At 47.1% G+C, this 19215-nt stretch overlaps 1 protein-coding gene across 3 annotated transcripts in view; it reads right to left on the bottom strand.

The window, feature by feature from the left end:
- The window catches only part of LOC133345963 (sodium channel protein type 2 subunit alpha-like), a 94824-nt gene that overhangs the window by 54129 nt on the left and 21480 nt on the right, over positions 1 to 19215 (bottom strand). For 2 of the 3 annotated variants that reach the window (XM_061557122.1, XM_061557121.1), the window contains exons 7-14: positions 18554 to 18645; positions 15029 to 15256; positions 13359 to 13422; positions 10889 to 11030; positions 9717 to 9929; positions 7614 to 7850; positions 1240 to 1641; positions 183 to 318 (exon numbers count right to left, since the gene is read on the bottom strand). In XM_061557122.1, coding sequence (XP_061413106.1) covers positions 183 to 318; positions 1240 to 1641; positions 7614 to 7850; positions 9717 to 9929; positions 10889 to 11030; positions 13359 to 13422; positions 15029 to 15256; positions 18554 to 18645 — 1514 coding nt within the window. Of the gene's footprint in view, positions 1 to 182; positions 319 to 1239; positions 1642 to 7613; positions 7851 to 9716; positions 9930 to 10888; positions 11031 to 13358; positions 13423 to 15028; positions 15257 to 18322; positions 18363 to 18553; positions 18646 to 19215 lie in introns of those variants that run through there. The other variant, XM_061557123.1, reaches the window with a different exon arrangement.

The following is a 19215-nucleotide window of genomic DNA, read 5'->3' as shown; positions in this document are numbered from 1 at the left end:
ACGTACGCGAGAATAATATTGCTGACGCACGCATACACGTGTGGGCAAGAGTGTGCTCAAACGACAAGGCACTGCACACCTGCTCGACAATGCTGCACAGGTGGCAGCCGCCTGTTGCCAGGTAGCGCAGGAGCATCTGAGACCCGTGGCAGGACAGGCGGGGTGGAGAGAGGGACGATTACCTTCCATGGTGTTGGTGAGCACGCTGATGGCGCTGTATGCCCTGTTCCTTATTATCACCGGCTCCTCCAGGAGGTCCATGGAGGTGTGCTGGGACCCACGCCTCCGCTTCTTTAGCAGCTCCGTTTCAGTTGTGACCTGGGTCAGAGTGCAACGGAAAATCACCCAATCTCAAATTCAGTTTTTCCCCCTCACGAAATGTATTCTGTTGTGTTGTTGGCATTGCGTGCCACGATTTAAAATGTTACGCATTTGGAACTCGCAGAGCAGTGCATCATTCCGCGTTGGAATTCCATGCATCATTCCAAGATTGGACTGCGGAATACGATATGACTGCTTCTGAGTTTCGCATACCTGGAAGTTTGTCAAATTAAGTGAAAACCTAATTTAACATGATGAATAATTTATGCAGTCATTGGTGACCGGGCTGACACCATCAATTCACTATGCTTAAAACCCGAGTTTAATTATGGGTCGCTGAGCCCAGTTGATGAAAAAAAGAATAGGCTTCACCCTTTCCGGTAATAATACAGGTGTTAAGATATTCAAACACCAGAGACCTATTGCAAAGGCATCAAGTCTGCACTAAGCACACATGCTCGTGGTAAAACATACAAACAAACATGCTAGGATAATCTATGCATTGTTTTTGAAACTGGCCTACACCAGAGACAACCTTCTGCGTGGCCTTCTCTCAACAGTGTGAGACCAGAGAACACCAAAAGGCGAACAGCACAAAGGCAATGCAAATATCAAAGCACTCAAAGCTTGGGTTGAATTTGTGTGGTTAATGCAGACTACATGCCTTGCAATAGGTGTCTATTTGGTGTTTGAATATCTAAACACCTCCTGTATTATTTCTGTAAAGGGTAAAGTCTATTTCTGTTCCATAACTTTTATACCGGCACAAAGGATCCCATAGATATTGAACACATTTGAATCATAAAGAATTTGGCCAAACAACGAAACCCATGACCGAACCGAGTGTTGAGTCTCAGCAAGGCTTTCCCGGAGCAAGTGAGGCACGCGATTATGATCAGACGTAAATACGAGCCTCACATTGTCATCCGTGACGGCCTTGTCGATGACCACCTCGGGCAGCAGCAGCCCCGGGGGCGAGTTGGGAACCGAAGTTCCGGCTGGCCGGTCGACGAGTGACACCACCCCGTTGCAGTCCACCGACACGTTCATCTTGCCGTTGAGCGGCGGCAGGATGGGCGGGTTCGGCCCGGCCCAAGATAGCTTGCTGCCCTGGCTGTTGCGCCTCTCGCCGTGGCCTCTCTGCGGCACGAACAGCGAGTTGCGACGGCTGCCGGCCTCCCCGGCCATGCTCTGCAGCTCCGACTGCTCGTCGTCGGCAAAGTCGTTGTCGGAGTTGTGCTCGCGCACCTTCTCCCGGAAGCTGAGCAGGCTCGTGCGGCTGCTCTTCCTCTTCGGCTTGTAGTACATGCTGATCAGGGACTGGCAGAGCAATGCAGGGGAGAGGGTGGGGAAGCAACGCGCGCATTCGTGTTATCGCTGCGGCAGCGAGATGTGAAATTGCTCACGCCACTACCGGCGGAAGTGACTCCACTAGAGGGACGTCTAGAGAGCCCCTTTCGAGGGTATTTTTGGCCTTACTCAAACAGAAACTGCACACGCATTCAACAAAGCTCCACACTTTATTATTTTTATTTTTTATTTTTACCTACGTGGCTTTACCGAAAAAACCTAAGAGTATAAAAGCTCCACACTCACAAGAAGTAGGCAATATATTGATAAATTATATTTCTTTCTCATGTAATTAGTGACAGGGCACTGAACTTAAGCACGTCTTAATCTCAGGAGGCTGCTTGGGCTTTTGATGGGAGAATCTCCGCAGCGATGGTTCACTGTGGTGGCATTGGCTGTGAAAGCCTCGGGCAATAAAACCCCGCTCGAAACAATGCACGCGACCTAACGCGCACACATTATGCTAGAGCATACGCGTCAAAGGAAGAAGCTCTTGACCGGCGCTGAACTCGTGTAACTGCCGATGCAAGGCAGCGACCTCACATATATGGGCATTAGGACAAGGGCATTCGCCGCACTGGTCTAGTAGGGGAAGTATTTGAAATAAAACAAATTGCTTGAGTGCAATGCAAAAAATTGACAGACAAACAAACAACTTGTTTACATTTTGATTTAAAGCTTTCGTGACTGCAGGGATTCATATTCTTGGTTCTTTCGGTAAAGTCACGTAGAAGGGAAATAATAAAATAATATAAATATAAAACAATAAAAATTCTCACGACGTTTCGACTGAGAATTTTTATTGTTTTATATTTATATGATTTTATTATTTCCCTTCTACATGACTTTACCGAAAGAACCAAGAAAATAACTTTTTTACATTTAAGATGAAGTTTATTTAGTTTAACCAGGTAATAACTCAAGAGACTAGGATAGTGTCATTTGCAAGCCTGACCTGGGGCATTCGTTTGCCAATAGGGGGCAATGATTGCTATGTATAATCCCAATTTTGTAATTTGTTGGTCATTTTCGAATTTGCCAAATTGGGATCCCGACGCCAGCACACGGCAGTGGTCTACACTTGTGAATGGCGTCAGGGGATCTCTGACGCCCATTGTGAAGCAGTTTTACTACATTGTGGTCATTACACCCCCAGTTATAATCAGGGTGGCTGCTGGATTTGAACTGTGAATCTCTGCAATAAGCAGTGAATGTACTCCTGTTAGGCCGTGTCACTGACCATAGTTCAAACTACATGGCGCTAAAGTAGGTATAACGCCGGGAAACACTTTTTACAACGTTTTTTTTAGGAATACATGAGCAAGATTTTGTTTATAGCAAGCTTTTGTTCGAATAAAAAAAGGAAAACTGTTTAAATATTTTAAAAATCCCAGATTTATAACTACATTAACGCCGTGCCGTTTCAACTAAACATGAAGTCTACGCCATGTCTAAGCCTTTTTGTTCAAACAAAAATGTGCTTCTCTTTTAGCAAAGTTTCCTCATTACTTTAATTTCACCAGCTTCACAAGGGCGCTGTGAATGCCCTACGCACAAGTGGACACTCCACGATGTGAATGTGGTGAACGACTTCAAATGAAAGAACATTGAAGGAATGGCCGTCCACTGTCACCCATTCCCTGGAAACTTGAATTTCACTCTCAAAGGTCTTGATTGGATAGCAAAATTAAACATCAAACTGTAAAATGTTGCTCTTCTGATGTGTGACATCATCATAATTTCACCAAATTTAGCATTGTGAACATTTTTATGAGCGTCTTCCTGGTGTTAAATGAACAAATAAGTCGCATTTTCATGACAGCATCGGCCATGGTCAATCCACCGCTGCGTAAAGGCCTCTGCCGAGCCGCTGCCATCTCTGGCGATTCTGCGTTGCAATTTCTCATTTCAAGTTACAGTTAATTTTCCATTCCGGCTCAGATGAGGTCTCCGTACGTCGTGCGCATCACACGGAGGAGCCCCCAGGCTCGTGTTGGGACAATACCTGTGCAGTGCTGTCCACACAAACACACTCCACGCTCACCCTGAATGGCACCTCGAAAAGCTTTTTTTTAATCGATTTTGACCGATCATAATCTAATGCTGGTAACTCCCAAATGCATGCCCAGGCAATATGAGGATTACATTGCTCTCTGAATAGAAACTTGAGAGCCAGGTTGCGTGGTTCACAATTCACGTAACGTCAACATGACTAATGTGATGCGTTTCAGTTTCTGAGACACTCAACCACATGATGTTCACGATAACTGCATTGCACCCACTCACTCTTAGAGCTCAGAAGCCGAGGCTTTTATTTTTAGCCTCACCTGCACCCATAGCCTCACTGTCCCTAAGTAACCTTTTGCCGTAATATAAAAATAAAATAGCACTAGGGGGTGCAGCAGTTCCAACACAATGCTCGCTGTTGGAAGATCACGTAGATCAAATTTTAGGCTTCACACCTACGAGGCCAATGGAATAACTGTACCACTCTGTGGAAGGTTAACGGCCATTGTCATTCGGCAAGTCTCTCTTCATCACAAACATTTCCAACGAGGGCGCAAGGCTGTAAGCAGAAAACCAAGGTCTAGGCATAATGCAATTTCGTATTTATTTGTCTTTTCTAGAATCTGATAAGAGTGCTGGAAGGGAGGCTCCGCCCAGTGGCCGAGCCTCAGATTCAGGAGGAACAATGTGGATCCTGTCATGGTCGTGGAACAATGGACCAGATCTTTTCGCTCTCACGGATATTTAAGGGGTCATGGGAGTATGGTTCTCCAGCCTTCCTCTGCTTTGTAGCATATGACCGTGTTCCCTGCAATGTCTTGTGGGAGATGCTGTGAGAGTATGATGTACCGTTTCCGCTTTTGTGCGCTGTCTCATTCCTCTATTCCCGGAGTGAGAGTTGTGTCTATATTTTTGGTGTTATATCAAAGTGGTTTACTTCTGTTCGTGATTTTCATGGACATGAAATGAAGGCGCAGCCGAGGTATGGACAGCATTCAGTACGGGGCATGGAGATGCCATCACTGCTTTTTGCGGACGATGTTGTCCTCTTTGCCTCATCAGTCTGTGACCTCCAGCGTGCACTTGAACGGTTTGATGCCGAGTGTGAAGCGGCGAGGATGAGGATCAGCACCTCCAAACCTTAGGTCATGGTCACTCCCGGGAGATGGTGGATTGTTCTCTCCAGGTGAGGGGGGAACAGCTGCCCTCAGGGTCTCTTTCGCGAGTGATGGTAAGTGGGAGCGGGAGATTGGCCGCAGATCGGTGTGGCATCCGCAGTGTTGCGGGCACGGGGGCTGAGTTCTCGAACAAAGCTCGCGGTTTACAAGTCAATCTACCCTCACGCATGGTCAAGAGCTTTGGGTGATGACCGATAGGATGAGATCGTTGGTACAAGGGGCCGAAATAAGGTTTCTCCACAGGGTTGCCGGGCTCACTCTCCGTCATTGGGTGAGGAGTTCGGTAATCCGGGGGAGCCTCAGAGTCGAGCCGATGCTCCTCCAGATCGAGAGGAACGAGTTGAGGTGGTTTGGGCACCTGGTAAGGATGCTCCCCAGTAGACTCCCCCTGGAACTCTACCGGGCACGTCCCACTGGGCGAAGACCCCGGGGCCGGCCCAGGACACGCTGGCGGGACTATGTTGCTCAGCTAGCCTGGGAACGCCTGGGAATTCCCCAGGAAGAGCTAGAGTCTGTGTATAGTAGTGTAATAGTGTATAGTTAGTGTATAATGTAGTAGTGTATAGTAGTATATAGTGTAGTGTATAGTAGTGTAGTGTATAGTCGTGTAGTAGTGCATAGTAATGTCGTGCTGGAGTCTGTCGCTAGGGAAAAGGGAGGTCTGGACCTCCCTACTCAACATGCTGCCACTGCAACCCTCACCAGGACAAGCGCAGACTGAGAAATTAACGAACAAAGAATCTGATACTCTTTGGTCATTTCGGTAAAGTCACGTAGAAAGAGAAAATAAGAAATTAAATAATATCATACGACGTTTCGATTGCAACACAAGCAATCATCATCAGGCACAAATGAAAGAGAAAACAAAACATAGTAAACTTAGAAATATAATGTAATACAACACAGGTAGTCGGCTAACATAACAGTCAACACCCAAAAGAATCTGATAAAGTCAAAGAATCTGATAGTATGTGCATGCTCAACAGTCGAACACCAGTGTTTGGCTTTCTCTCTCTGACGGACTAATTGGCAGTGTTCATCTCTTCAAGGTTGTTGTTATAATTAGATTTTCTGTTACATTTTCTTTTGTCAGAGCACAAGCTTCTGAGTCACGTGTCGTGGCCGATAATTTCCACCAAGTGAAAACTGTCGAGGCTCATTGTTATACGATGCTTTTCATAATCAGATTTAATTTCCCGAAAGCACTGCATCCTGCTATGACTCGCCTCTTAATTTTTATCCTGGTATGCCTTCAATAATCAACCTATATACTCTATGTATGTTTAACTTTTTTCACACCGTACGTAGCCAACCGTGGCGTCCAAGAGGGCACCTACCGTGGAAGAGCGATTGCATCAGCTCACATGCACGTGCTCAATGGGTTTCTGCATCGCAGCGCCATCAGAGATGGCGACGGCTTTATAATAATACATTATAACGGATGATTATATATTGTTTGGTTTAAAATTTTAAGTTATAAACTGAGCGAACAAAACTTTACAAACTAGACAGAGACGATACACGATTTAAACGAGTCGGGCCACGTAGGACAAACAATCCATTACAAGTCTATGTATCTATGTACTTGTACGTTGAACTTTTTTCACACCGTACGTAGCCGACCGCACTAATCGGAGGTGTTAGGGAAGGACAACAAGATAAAACGATGTCCATGATCCACTGTGTTTTCCAGTTGTATCCCTACAACTTCACACAAACTTGTTGTGTATTCTTTTTGTATGGCTCTGGGTTACCTTGAGCAGCTCAACTTTGCAGCCGTTTTTGTTAAGCTCTGAAATCATTTCCCATGGTTAATTTTCATTGGATGGTATAAAGACTGTGTCGTGAGTGAATCTGAGATGGTAAATACAGGACGATTAATTCTTAGTGTCATGCATAACACCTTGCATTTTTTTGTAATGTAACGTATTACGTTATCGTACATTAAATTTTATACTGTACTATTATGTTATGTATTGTTACAATATTATATGTTATACAGCGTATACATGTATTATACAATTGTTATGTTGTGTTATATTCTAATGTACTGTCATAATATAGTACATCATGTTAGCTGCGTGGATCTGTGTGGATCTGTGTGGAGCTGGGTGTAGCTGTTTGTAGCTGGGTAGAGCTGGGTGAATCTGTGTAGATCTGGGTGTAGCTGTGTGTAGCTGGGTGGATCTGTGTGGATCTGCGTGGAGTTTGGTGGAGCTGCGTGGAGCTGTGTGTAGCTGGGTGGAGCTGGGTGGATCTGTGTGGATCTGCGTGGATTTGTGTGGAGCTGGGTAGATCTGCGTGGAGTTGGGTGTAGCTGTGTGTAGCTGGGTGGATCTGTGTGGATCTGTGTGGAGTTTGGTGGAGCTGCGTGGAGCTGTGTGTAGCTGTGTGTAGCTGGGTGGATCTGTGTGGATCTGTGTGGAGCTGAGTAGATCTGCGTGGAGTTGGGTGTAGCTGTGTGTAGCTGGGTGAATCTGTGTGGATCTGCGTGGAGTTTGGTGGAACTGCGTGGAGCTGTGTGTAGCTGGGTGGAGCTGGGTGGATCTGTGTGGATCTGCGTGGAGCTGCGTGGATCTGCGTAGAGCTGGGTGGATCTGCGTGGAGTTTGGTGGAGCTGTGTGGAGCTGTTTGTAGCTGGGTGGAGCTGCGTGGATCTGTGTGGAGCTGCGTGGATCTGCGTAGAGCTGGGTGGATCTGCGTGGAGCTGGGTGGAGCTGTTTGTAGCTGGGTGGAGCTGTGTGGATCTTGCTTTACCTCTCGGTGCGTCGAGTACTTGCGGCTGCCGTGTAGACTGCCCGGCTTGCGGAGCATGCTTTCCTCCGACACCGACTTGGGGATCTTCTCGTCGTCTCTCTTTTCCTCCCCCTCGTCCGAGTCGCTCTTCTGCCTCTGCTTCTTTCTATGATTCCTGCTCTCATTGGCGCTCTTGGAGCTCAGGCGCGACGTCTCGGATGAGCTCCGGGACAGGGGCTCGCTGTCCCCTGTGCCCCCCTGGTGCGGCAAGCCACACCCAAGCGTGCACAACACAAGACACAACGCGGTGTGGATTTATATAGCGCCACACAATACACAACACAATGTGGATTTATATAGCGCTATGCAATACACAACACAGTGTGGATTTATATAGCGCTACACAATACACAACACAGTTTGGATTTACAAATCGTTACGCAATACACAACACAATTGCATTTTATGTAGCGCAATGCAATACACAACACAATTGGCTTTATATAGCGCAATGCAATACACAATAGAATGTGTATTTACATAGCATAACACAATACACAATACAATGTGGATTTATATAGTGTAACGCAATACACAGAACACAATGTGGATTTGTACAGCGTAACGCAATACACAGAACACAATGTGGATTTGTACAGTGTAACGCAATACACAGAACACAATGTGGATTTATATAGTGTAACGCAATACACAGAACACAATGTGGATTTGTACAGCGTAACGCAATACACAGAACACAATGTGGATTTGTACAGCGTAACGCAATACACAATACGAAGTGGATATATATTGCGCAATGCAATGCACGTAAAAAGGCAACCACATCTCAAAATATAATACAAGACAGTGAGACATGTGCATCACGGGGAAAAGAGACGACACTGATATTGTAGAGAACGCGTACAGGGTCCTCAAAGAATGTTGCACAATAAACAAATTAGGCATTTAACGGTCGTAAAAAAAACACGCAAATAAAAAACCGAGCAAACGTAACATCAGAGGAAGAGGCGTCGGAAACGGTTAGGTACGGGTGCAAGTAAGTTGTATATTTAGCCCAAAAAAAGACAAAGATACATGCAAATTGAAAAAAGAAATTTCAAATATGTAGCAAGAGGCGCCAGAAGAAGTTAGGTACATGTCCAAGTATTCTCTGTTTTTTTGTTTAATAGGGGAGTAAAGAGGTGGAGGGAAGGGAGGGGATGGAGCCATACATCTGTGGCAAGGGTTTTCCAGAAATGTGGAGCAGCAAGATGTTTACCAAACATGGTTTTAGCAAATGGATTTTTTTGTAGGAATAAGGAGGCACTTCTGAGGCTACGTTAGGGAGTTCGAGAAACGAAGTAGTGCTTGAGGTAATTGGTGAATTTGTTTAAGAGGAACTTTAGGATGCATACAACTCCATGATGATCCTTTCCGGATATCCAGGGGGAGAGATTTGAGTGAGTGTAGAGGTTGCAATAAGTTATATAGGGGAATTAAGGGGCAAAACGGAGAGCAGAGCAGTATCATGAAGTGAGATATTTTCGGGAAGATTAAGAAGCTAGGCGGTAGATGGTGTCACAATGATTAAATATGGGCAGGATGGTGGCACTAACTATATTCAGATGGAGTTGAAGCAGAATACAAAGTTTGTTTCTGTAGCATGAATCAACATTTGTTTTAGTTTGTTGCCTATATTGCCAATGTGGGTCTTGAAAGACAATTTCGAGCACAGGGGAATGCCTACATATTTAGAGTCCAGAGCCACAATAAAAGGAGAAGAAATATTGACCATGGCACGTTATTAAAGCAATGATGACAATCAAAATCAAGTTGATGTCACAGCCAAACCTCGCCAACTCTCCCTACCCTCCGCCAGATCCAGCAGCTGCTGCACAGTCAACACGCAACCCCCAAGATCTGCCCCGGCAGTATCCCTCCACCATCTCCTCTGAGGTATTCCTCCTTGGACTCCGGATCGGTGGGGAGCACACACTGAAACTGCACCCATTTCTCCCTGTAACCCCAATCATTGCCTCAGATGTTGGTCACAGGCATAACCCCCCGTAGGATATTTGAGGTCGATGGCCAACATGGACGCTCATCATCAGTCAAATCGCTCACCCCATTCCCCAGATCCTCCTGCTGCCTCTTGAGCTGCTCCATCATGGCCTGGAACTCACGGTCCTTCTTGTCGGCCTCCTGCATGGTGGCCTGGTTCTGCTCCTCGTAGGCCATGGCTACCACGGCCAGGATGAGGTTGATGAGGTAAAAGGAGCCCAGGAAGATGACCACCATGAAGAAGATCATGTACGGCTTGCCAGCTGCCCTCAGAGTCTGGGAGGGGACAGAATGCAAGGCGATATTCAGCTGTGCAAGGGGAAGAAGTGCCGAATGCTGAAGATACACCGTCACGTTGAGTAGCGTCGGTGAAACACGGCAACGTTTTACCCCTCAGTAGCAATTGTGCATCACCCCATTTGGCAAGCATCTCTGATCAATGTCATCGTCATCATCATCCCTATTGACGTCATCAATGTCATCAACATCACTGTCAGCACTACCATCATCACTGTTGTTGTTATTATCCTCACCACCACAATAATGATCCTTATAATCATCATCACCAGTCATCCTCAGAGAATATATTATTTTGATCATCACCACCATCATTATGTTCCAGGCATGGTGGTGGTGTTAGTGTACATCTGTCATCCAGTACAATAAGTCCTTGCTTAACGCGTGTTCACACAACGCGTTTTCACTATAACACGGTTCTTCCATGAGGGAACACTTTTCGCACAACACGGAATGCGCCCGTTATAAAGTGGTTTCTGAGTGTTCGATGACGAACTACTTTCCTGAGCTTCACAGCAGAGAATTTTATTTTGCTTAACGGGGCACTTTTCAGGAACGCACCTACCACGTTAAACGAGGAATTGATGTATTTATTTTTAGGTTCAGTGTCACACCAAATCTGCAATACTCTGAGGTGGCCAGCAGATGGAAGTACAGCAAGTAGGCTGCTGACCAACCTGTACGATTTTTTTCGTGTAATTTCCTCAAAATGCATGGGTTTTCTCCAAATATTCCCATTTCCTCTCCAATGCAGAATCTTAAATGCACAAAAATGGCAATCATTGTAACAGACAGCCTTGCTGATAACGAGTTCTACACTCGGCAAGGCAGTCCTGAACAGATAAATCCACAGCTGCCATAATTTGTTTACTATCTTCACCTCAAACCGTACCATAATTGGAACTACGTAAACAAAAAAAACGGGCAACTGCCTTTACCAGCTGGTAGAGGTTCTCCCAGTAGTCTTGCGTCATGAGGCGGAACAGCGACAGGAAGGCCCAGCTGAAGGTGTCGAAGCTCGTGTAGCCGTAGTTGGGGTTGCGGCCTCCCTTGATGCAGACGAACTTCTCTGGGCAGGAACTACACACGGGGGTGGGTCATGACGAGCGTTGGCGGGTGGGTCGAGGCCTCGACAAACTTTGCTAGACAGCTGCAACGGTGTTCTCAACAATGTTGTTGTGATAGAAAAATAATAAAATTATCAATTTTTTTTTTCTCTATCTACATGGCTCTACGGAAAGACCCAAAGAATATGAATTCTTGCAGTCACGGAAGCTTGAAGTCAATGTTGTAACATTTACTTGCACGGTCTATTTACATCGACAGTGCCGTACAATTTTGCGGATGGCGTTTATGCCCAGGCGTTAACCAACTCCATCTTTCCAGTGCTCTCACACCAGTCTACTCTATAGCTTCACAATGGCCACCTCTCCACATACCCTCTTACACCAAGATCTCTTGCTCCCTGGCACAACGGTCTCTTTAAGATATCTAAAATATTTCCCTCATGCATACGCATTCAAGACCTCCAAATGGATATGCATTCAAATCCCCCATTTTGCTTTCTGTCCATACTTTCCAACTTAGCCATTCATTCTTAATTAAGAAAGCTCTCTACATGAAATCTTATAGTCATGCCATAACAACCCACTTTAAGCATTTCTCCAGTAATATGACAGACTCCAACAACATTGCTTCTCTTAAAACTGCTTTCCTCCGCCTGATGAAGACCGCTTGAATTGCGATCGAAACGTCGTGGGTTTTTGCTTTTATTATTTAAAGCATTTTTTTATCGTATTTTCTATCTACGTGACTTACCGAAAGAACCAAGAATATGCTTTCCTCCAAATCGAGTTTCCCAATTGAAGGTAACGCATCCCTTGATTGGTGGGTCGGCAATCAGAGCTGAGAGCCACTGGCATCCGGCTGAGAAACTGGACACAGCTGCACAAATATGACTTCACCGAATGGATCCTACACTCATTGGAATCAGAAATATATGAAAAGCTACCCTAATTGAAGTACCCCAATGTATTTGCTATAAAAAGGAGTTTGAGACATTGGTAAGATGCATATGAGTTATTGATCAAAGATGGCTCTCAACGGTCCTCACCCCTCCTCACTCCAGCCTGGCTGAACGACTCTTCTCTCCAGAAGCACAGCCCTTACCTGTCCTGGGTTTTACTTCCAGGCAGCCACGAGTAGCTAGCAGGCTTCCAACCATAGGCATCTCCAACATTTGATCAAGATTTTCAAGATCAACAAGCTACCCAAACCATTTCTAGACTCCCTGAAAACTCGCTGGAGACAAGTTCACCGTGCAGCTTCTCAAGATCCAGTCTGGGAGAACCAGATATCAGAATCCCTTTGGACTTCAAATGAACCCTGAGAGATGCCCTATCAAGATGTTGTTTATGTCGAATGACTTAGGCTGTCTACAAGCACGTGGTCGATTTCCTTCACTGCCTTTCCAGCAGTGGACATCCAGGTCACGCATTAGAGGTCAGAACTCTTCAACCAGGAGTCAGTGATGCTCACATCGCAAGCTATCTAGAAGTGGTATTTCAGACGCCAGACCCATGGAGACCGATACTGATAGCCAACATTATCCGCACCATTAGAACCATTGAAGTCACTGGGTGTCGCATTGCCCACATATCAGTGGACATTCTAGACTCAGTGGCGCCCGTCTCCTCTCTGGGCTGCCGTACAGATGCCATTCTATGACTTGATCAAGTACCAGCCCTGTGTATTGCAGTATGACGCCATTTCTTGCCGTGCATGACTGTGGATCTGTGTGGCGATTCATCCGCCTGACTCGGCGCCATTCTCGCTCGCCAAGCGGGAACACTTGCAGGTGCTAATCCTCTGGTTCAGAGGGGACCTGAAGCTCACGAAAGGGAAGGTCCACTTCATAACCTGAGTAGGCCCACTATAACCACTACCTGGTCATGTTTAATGACGGTTAACCCATTTATATTGATCATGTTCTCATTTCTGCCCCCCCCCTTGTTTTACCAGACTTCTCAAGACAGCCGTGAGCCAGCGTTTGCTATGTCCACACAATTCCTATCTCGGGTTACACCAGCATTGTTAGTAGCTGCCCACTCCCCCCCACCCCAAAGGCTGACGACCGTTCCAATTAAACATATTCTTCTGTGCGTGTTGTAAAATGTGTAACTGCGTTTGTGTAAAAGTGCACGAGTGCACGATTGGACACATCAGGGTCAGCTTTCTGCATGGGCGTGGGCAACGTGCCACCGGGTGCCGATAAATTGCGTTAAATGCCTCGCCACTGCGCGGCTGTGCAGAGTTGGGATTTCAGTTATGAGAGGGTTCACTTGAGGCCAGAGTAAATAATTAGATTATTATCGATCGTTGAAGGATAGCATGTGCGTTTATACTCACCCAGCATCGGATCCATTTCCACACAGGAGAGCATCCTTACTCCCTTCCAGTTTGTACTGATTATCTGCAAGGGACAGTTTAACGGGAACAAGTCGGCACGATTAAGCTCATCCACGCCCACGAATGTCTCCGCCTGCCCTTCACATTCAAATATTTATCCTGTGGTGTCACATAGCTTAGATCCACGTCACAGCTTAATCCCGTATCCTGTGTCCGAGAAAACAAATGTTACGGATTCAAGGGGCAAACTCATTGGAAATGATATACGTAAATGAATACTGGCCCACATACTGCCATAGGGGGGGGGGGGGTGGCCAAACATCCCAATGCAGGGACCTTCCTGCAAACGTGTAGCTTGCCAAGGGTAAATATCTGGCAATATTTTATTATGAATATTATGTAACAGCACTGCACCAACGTCATTGCACTCAGTCGACCATTGTCTCTGGCTTGTGAGTCAAACATGAATGACACAATGCATGATTTAAGAGCACTTGCCAAAAGTACTGCAGCACCAATTAGCACAATACACAACAATTGAGTGGATATCAGAATTTCGTGCCAAGACGAGGGGGAGGGAGTGCTTTTCAAGCGACATGCGTGCGCCCGTGACTGAGGCTCCAGGCAGCGTCCTTGCCCAGAGGATTTCATGTGAAGATACAGCCACGGAAGCTTCTCTGTGCTAAGTCAGAGTGGGACCCAGCCTCTCTCTCTCTGGGTACAGTAGAGACATATACAAAGATCCCCCATGTCGACTTTAACAGACTGTTGGGGCAAGTGGTGTTAGCAAGCACCTATGAAGGCCGGCATGGCACACGAGGGGGTGGGTGGCCAACACCACCACGTGGAATACCCAGATTCTCAGTGAGCAATGCACGATAGAGCTGGGGAACAGAGGGGCAGCCACGTGTTTATGGTTCTGGTTGTACGAGCAGCTAATGGTTCCTGGTGGTTAATGGTTAGATTACAGATAGGATCCACAGAAGTGTTCTCTCCACTTCTTCCCAAACAAGAGAAGTGGTATGCTTGAATTACATTAAATCTACTCAACTACTGGCTACATGACTCGGTACTGGGCCTACTGTTCATGCGTTACTGTGTATTGGCATGATCAGCAATCATGTTACCTCGCTAAAATTACAAACATGCGGATTCAAATATGCAATGATTTCACTGTGTTACAAAAAAAATGTTCCTGGGTACTGTTATTTTCCAATTGCTTATGCCTCAAATGTACATAAAATTGCTAATAGTCCCCATAAACTTTGCTTTTGTGACCAGGAGAGAAAACGTGTGCATTTGTGTCATTCCTTCACGTAAAGTCCTGGTCACAAAAGCAAAATTTGTGGGGAAAAATAACCATTTTCTATACTTTTGAAGCATAAGCAATAAAAAAAAATAACACTTACTACCCAGGAACAAAAATCGTGTTACATAGTGAATTTTTCGTTGAGAATTTTGCTGAACACGACTAGCCACTCACAACGCCCACAGTCGCGGCGCCCCAGCAGGGTTGATGGACGATAGTGGGGGGGGGGGGGGGGGGGCAGCATCCGCTATCCTCCCTGGCCCCCTGGCACTTAGCGATATCAACGGTCTATGTTGTAATGGCCGCATCGACGATGTGGGATCGCGGAACCAAGAGCCCATCGCTCCGACAAGGGCCTTGCCTTCGTTGTTGACGTAGTTCTCCCAGTTGAAGGGCTCAACGGTCTCGTTGAACTCCGTGACGTTGGTCTGGTTGGCAATCGGCCAGAGGATGCACTTATGCCGCAGGTTCCCCATGAAGAGCTGCAGGCCGATGAGCGCGAACACGCTCAGGCAGAACACGGTGAGGATCATCACGTCCGACAGCTGCTTCACTGCCTGGATGAGGGCACCTACGATCGTCTTTAGACCTGAGGATGGTGGGGGGGGGGGGGGGGTGATGTGGGAGAGCGGGGAGATGATGGGAGCCGTCGAGGAAATGGGAGAGTTGGGACGTAGGGGATACATTAGGAGTGCCATGGCTGGCGTGCACCCTCATTGCCTCTGCACAGCCCCCGCTCGGCTTCCATGACCGGGCGTTGCCGGCGGTGGTCATGGCTGCTTGCATTGCAGTGAAAATGGGAGATGGGCGTTGGTGCTTTTGCGATCGAATCGTATATCGCGGTGCGTTCCCCCCAGGTTCAGCTACGTGGCGGAGACGGAGCCGCGTGATCGCGAGTGTGCAGTCCACAGCTCCCACATCCCAATTGGTGAAATCTGCTGCTGAAAATTTTCGTTGTTCAGGGGGTGCACGATTAACCCCGTGGAGGGCTGCACACAGCATGCCTCGCGTTGGTGACCCGCTGCATGATAACGGGCCGGCGGAGAGCGCAAGACGCGCACCGCACAGTTGCGCACCAGTGAAGGGCAGCATTTGCTTCGCCGGACCGCCAAACTGACGGTTTTACTTTGTAACCGGCGTCGCGCTCGGCGCCGTTGCGTCTGAACGCGGCGGCCATTTTCCCATTCGTGTGAGCACAATGGCATGATGCAGACAAGGCTCCGAACCTTAACGGGTCAGACTTGCAGCGTATTACCCACCGCGTTTACCAAAGGCAGATACAGCGTTGCATTTGCAGGGATTCGTCAAGCTCTCTGCGCTGCAGTTTAACGTGCTTCTCAGCCATGATGTCATGCGGCTCCGTACAAGTTTGAAGGTACATTGTACACACCTGTATAAGCATACGCGCTATACGAGGCTTAAGAGGCTTAGTGACTGAGTGGAGATGCTTCGCCGGGTGCCCGCGTTGCCACCCGGCGCAGGCACTGAACTGCGCATGGCGCGAGGGGGCTCGAACAAACAGAAGTGCTCGGTGATTTACGATAAACAAATAAAATCCTGCCGTCGCATGGGTAAAAAACGAGGCTCATCACATACAGTATTCGCAAGGTGTCAGACCACATTTGGGATCACAGTCCGAGGTTTAGATCGGCTATTGTCGGCTCTGCTTGAGAATAAACAATGGTGACCGGGGTAAGGGGAGCTACGGATCAATCAAGTGCGTGTGCCAAAATCACTAAAGATTTCTAAACCAATCGAAACCATGGAAATATCATCGCGTGCGTGCGCGTGTGTGTGTGTTAGGCATGAGCTGTGTCTGGGTTTTTTTAAGCGAAAGAGAAAATAAATATATTCAGCTTATTTGCATAAAAATGTATTCAAGTAACTTACCATGTTCCAAAATGTAATTGCTTCTCTTTAACGGCCTCTACTGACGTGTGCTGTGACTTAAGTGTCGTTTTAAAAGCAGTGTCCTCATGATAAATGATTGGATAGAATTGATCATACGTAGCTTTATTCACTTGAAAACTTATTTACTGCACCTTAAATGACAAAATCGTTATTCTGTCCTTAAAAAAACTTCTCGTCAAATACTCAACACTTATTTAAATAACAAAGTGAATTGCAGGCACGCTGTGTGTGGAAGTGCAATGATTGAGTGGTTTAGAATGCTCATGTGATTTAGGCACTCAATTCTGACCGGTCAAAAGACCTCCTAAGTTGATCAAGGTCAATAAGTCATCACTCGACGGCCATTGGTTACTTGCCAGGGTGATACGAACTGCCCCACCTGACACGCGCCCAGTTCTCCGTGTTAGCCGCCGACACCAACACAGCACGATAATGGGGGCATTCCCCTTTTTCAAAACATAATTTCTGCAGACCCGGCAAAGACACGAATCATCGATCGCATTGCCTCTCAGCCACTCGGTTTCACCGTGCCCACCCACAAAAGCGACACCTTTTGCAAATATGTAATCACGGCCGATGAAACAAAAAAAAGAAACGGGCAAGTGGCAGCGGGTGGGTGGGGGGGTTAAGGTTTAAGGAGGGTTGCGTTTGGCATCAGCTGCGCAGCGTACTCGTGTGAGTTCCATTTGCTTGCGAATGGGGATGGTGTGTGGGAAACATTCATCCCGGCCATGGGGAGGGGGTGGGGGGGCGGGAGGGGAGACCACCAAGCCTCCTCCACCACCACCACCACTCCACCGCCATCGCCCATTCCCAAGAGCTCCGTGTGCCGCATGAAGTTCATAAAAAAAAAATGGAAGCAGCCTATGAACGTCTGCATGCTCTGTCATGCCTGAGAATGGGCCCCTCCGTTTCAGGCAGAACCGTTACAGAAAAAAAAACAGTGCCTAATTTGATAAATGAACCAAATGAGGGCCGGTGCCTTCCAATTCAATCAAAGTGGGGTTTCTCTCCCCCTCCCCCCTTCAAATGTTAGTATTGTGGTTGAGCTCGAAATGGCCCGTTTTGTAAGTGGAGATCTCTGTTGTTCCAAATTCAGTTGTTACCCACGTAGTGGCGTGTGATACGCACTGATCACGTGACCGACGCGTTCATCCTATGTTCGTTCCGCGGAAAGTTACGTGCTCATTTTGACCACTGCATGCGCACGTATTGTGTGTCGCAGTAACCACGGTAGTGGTGACATGGGTATCTATATAGATTTGAATAACTCGTGTAAATTGAATCGTACGCTCGTGTGCACGTAATATAGTTGTTCGCTCACTCATTCGTTACGTTTACTTTACTTTTACCGGTTATGTTTCCAGGTTGAACCGTGTGCAATTCTGCACGACGTCCAATAACAACCGCCGGCGAAGAACACCGCAGTACGACCTGACAACTCATCGAAGAGCTACTTCTTTTGAAGCCTCCTCTTCTTGGGTGCGATTCATTGTTTGTGCGGTTATGTTCGCAACAGGTTATCATCTTGCACGTGCTCACACCAGTCCCGTGCTGCTTGGCTTGACGCCAGGGAGCATCACACGCCACTACCTCGCTTTTGTTGGCAGTCAGTACCAGCGATTTCCGATGCCCCTTAGTTTCTGCAAGGCCCCTGAGCATTCTCTCTCCACACGCGCACTGTCAATGTCCCATGCACAGTATACATACGTTAAACTCCAAGGCTGAATAAAAAGTACTAAACCTGTCCATTATTTGCCCTGACACACTTCCCATCCGGTCGCCTGACGCAGGGTGTAAACAAATAATGTCAGCTTTAGTAACAAGACGAGGACGACGAGGACAACAACAACAACAACGGCGACAATAGCTCCAGCGCAGCAGCAACAACGTCTGGGCCTTTTCTCAAGATAACTCTTCTTGGTCACATTTCCTTTCAGTCTGAGCAGCCGTGGGCATTTAACCCGACGCTCACCTGGAATAACGGAGATGGTTTTGAGGGCTCGGAGAACCCTGAACGTTCTCAAGGCCGAGACATTGCCCAAGTCGACAAATTCCGTGACGTATCTGCACCGGTCGGAAAGCGAACAACCACGCACGCGGTGTCAGCAGAACATTGCGATACGAATTTACAAAGTGTCCCAAACGCCACGGTAGCTCGAAACCTGCAACGTGGCAGGAGAGAGGCATGTTATGGGAAGGTGGACAGAAGAAAACTTAACTGCATCCCATGTATGTTGAACTCCTTTTGCACCGTACGTAGCGAACCGTGCTAATCGAAGGTGCGGGGGAAAGACAACAAACTAAACACAAAAAAGCAGTTCTAAAAAAATGAGTTTTCAAGCAATTATGGCAATGAATTACGGGAATTAGAGATGTTTCAGTCACAGCCGAAGCTGCAGACATCGTGCCGAAAAACAAGACACGGTACGACCCGAAAACATTGGAGAGCCACACAGCACAACGGATCAAACGTATGCAGTGGTATCACATCTTGTTGCCAGATACTTGTGCCCCACGGACGTTAGTTACTCTGCTTCGCACTTATGCTGCTGTTTGTGCATTACGCTTTAGACGGGGCTTGTGGAATGCCATGAGGAGTACCACACAACCATTATTAACACAGCGGCCCACAGG

The sequence above is a fragment of the Lethenteron reissneri genome, chromosome 23, assembly GCF_015708825.2.
Source record: "Lethenteron reissneri isolate LAM-NWPU_2019-01 chromosome 23, ASM1570882v1, whole genome shotgun sequence".
Lineage (NCBI taxonomy): Eukaryota > Metazoa > Chordata > Hyperoartia > Petromyzontiformes > Petromyzontidae > Lethenteron > Lethenteron reissneri.
This window is presented reverse-complemented; position numbering and strand designations above follow the sequence as displayed.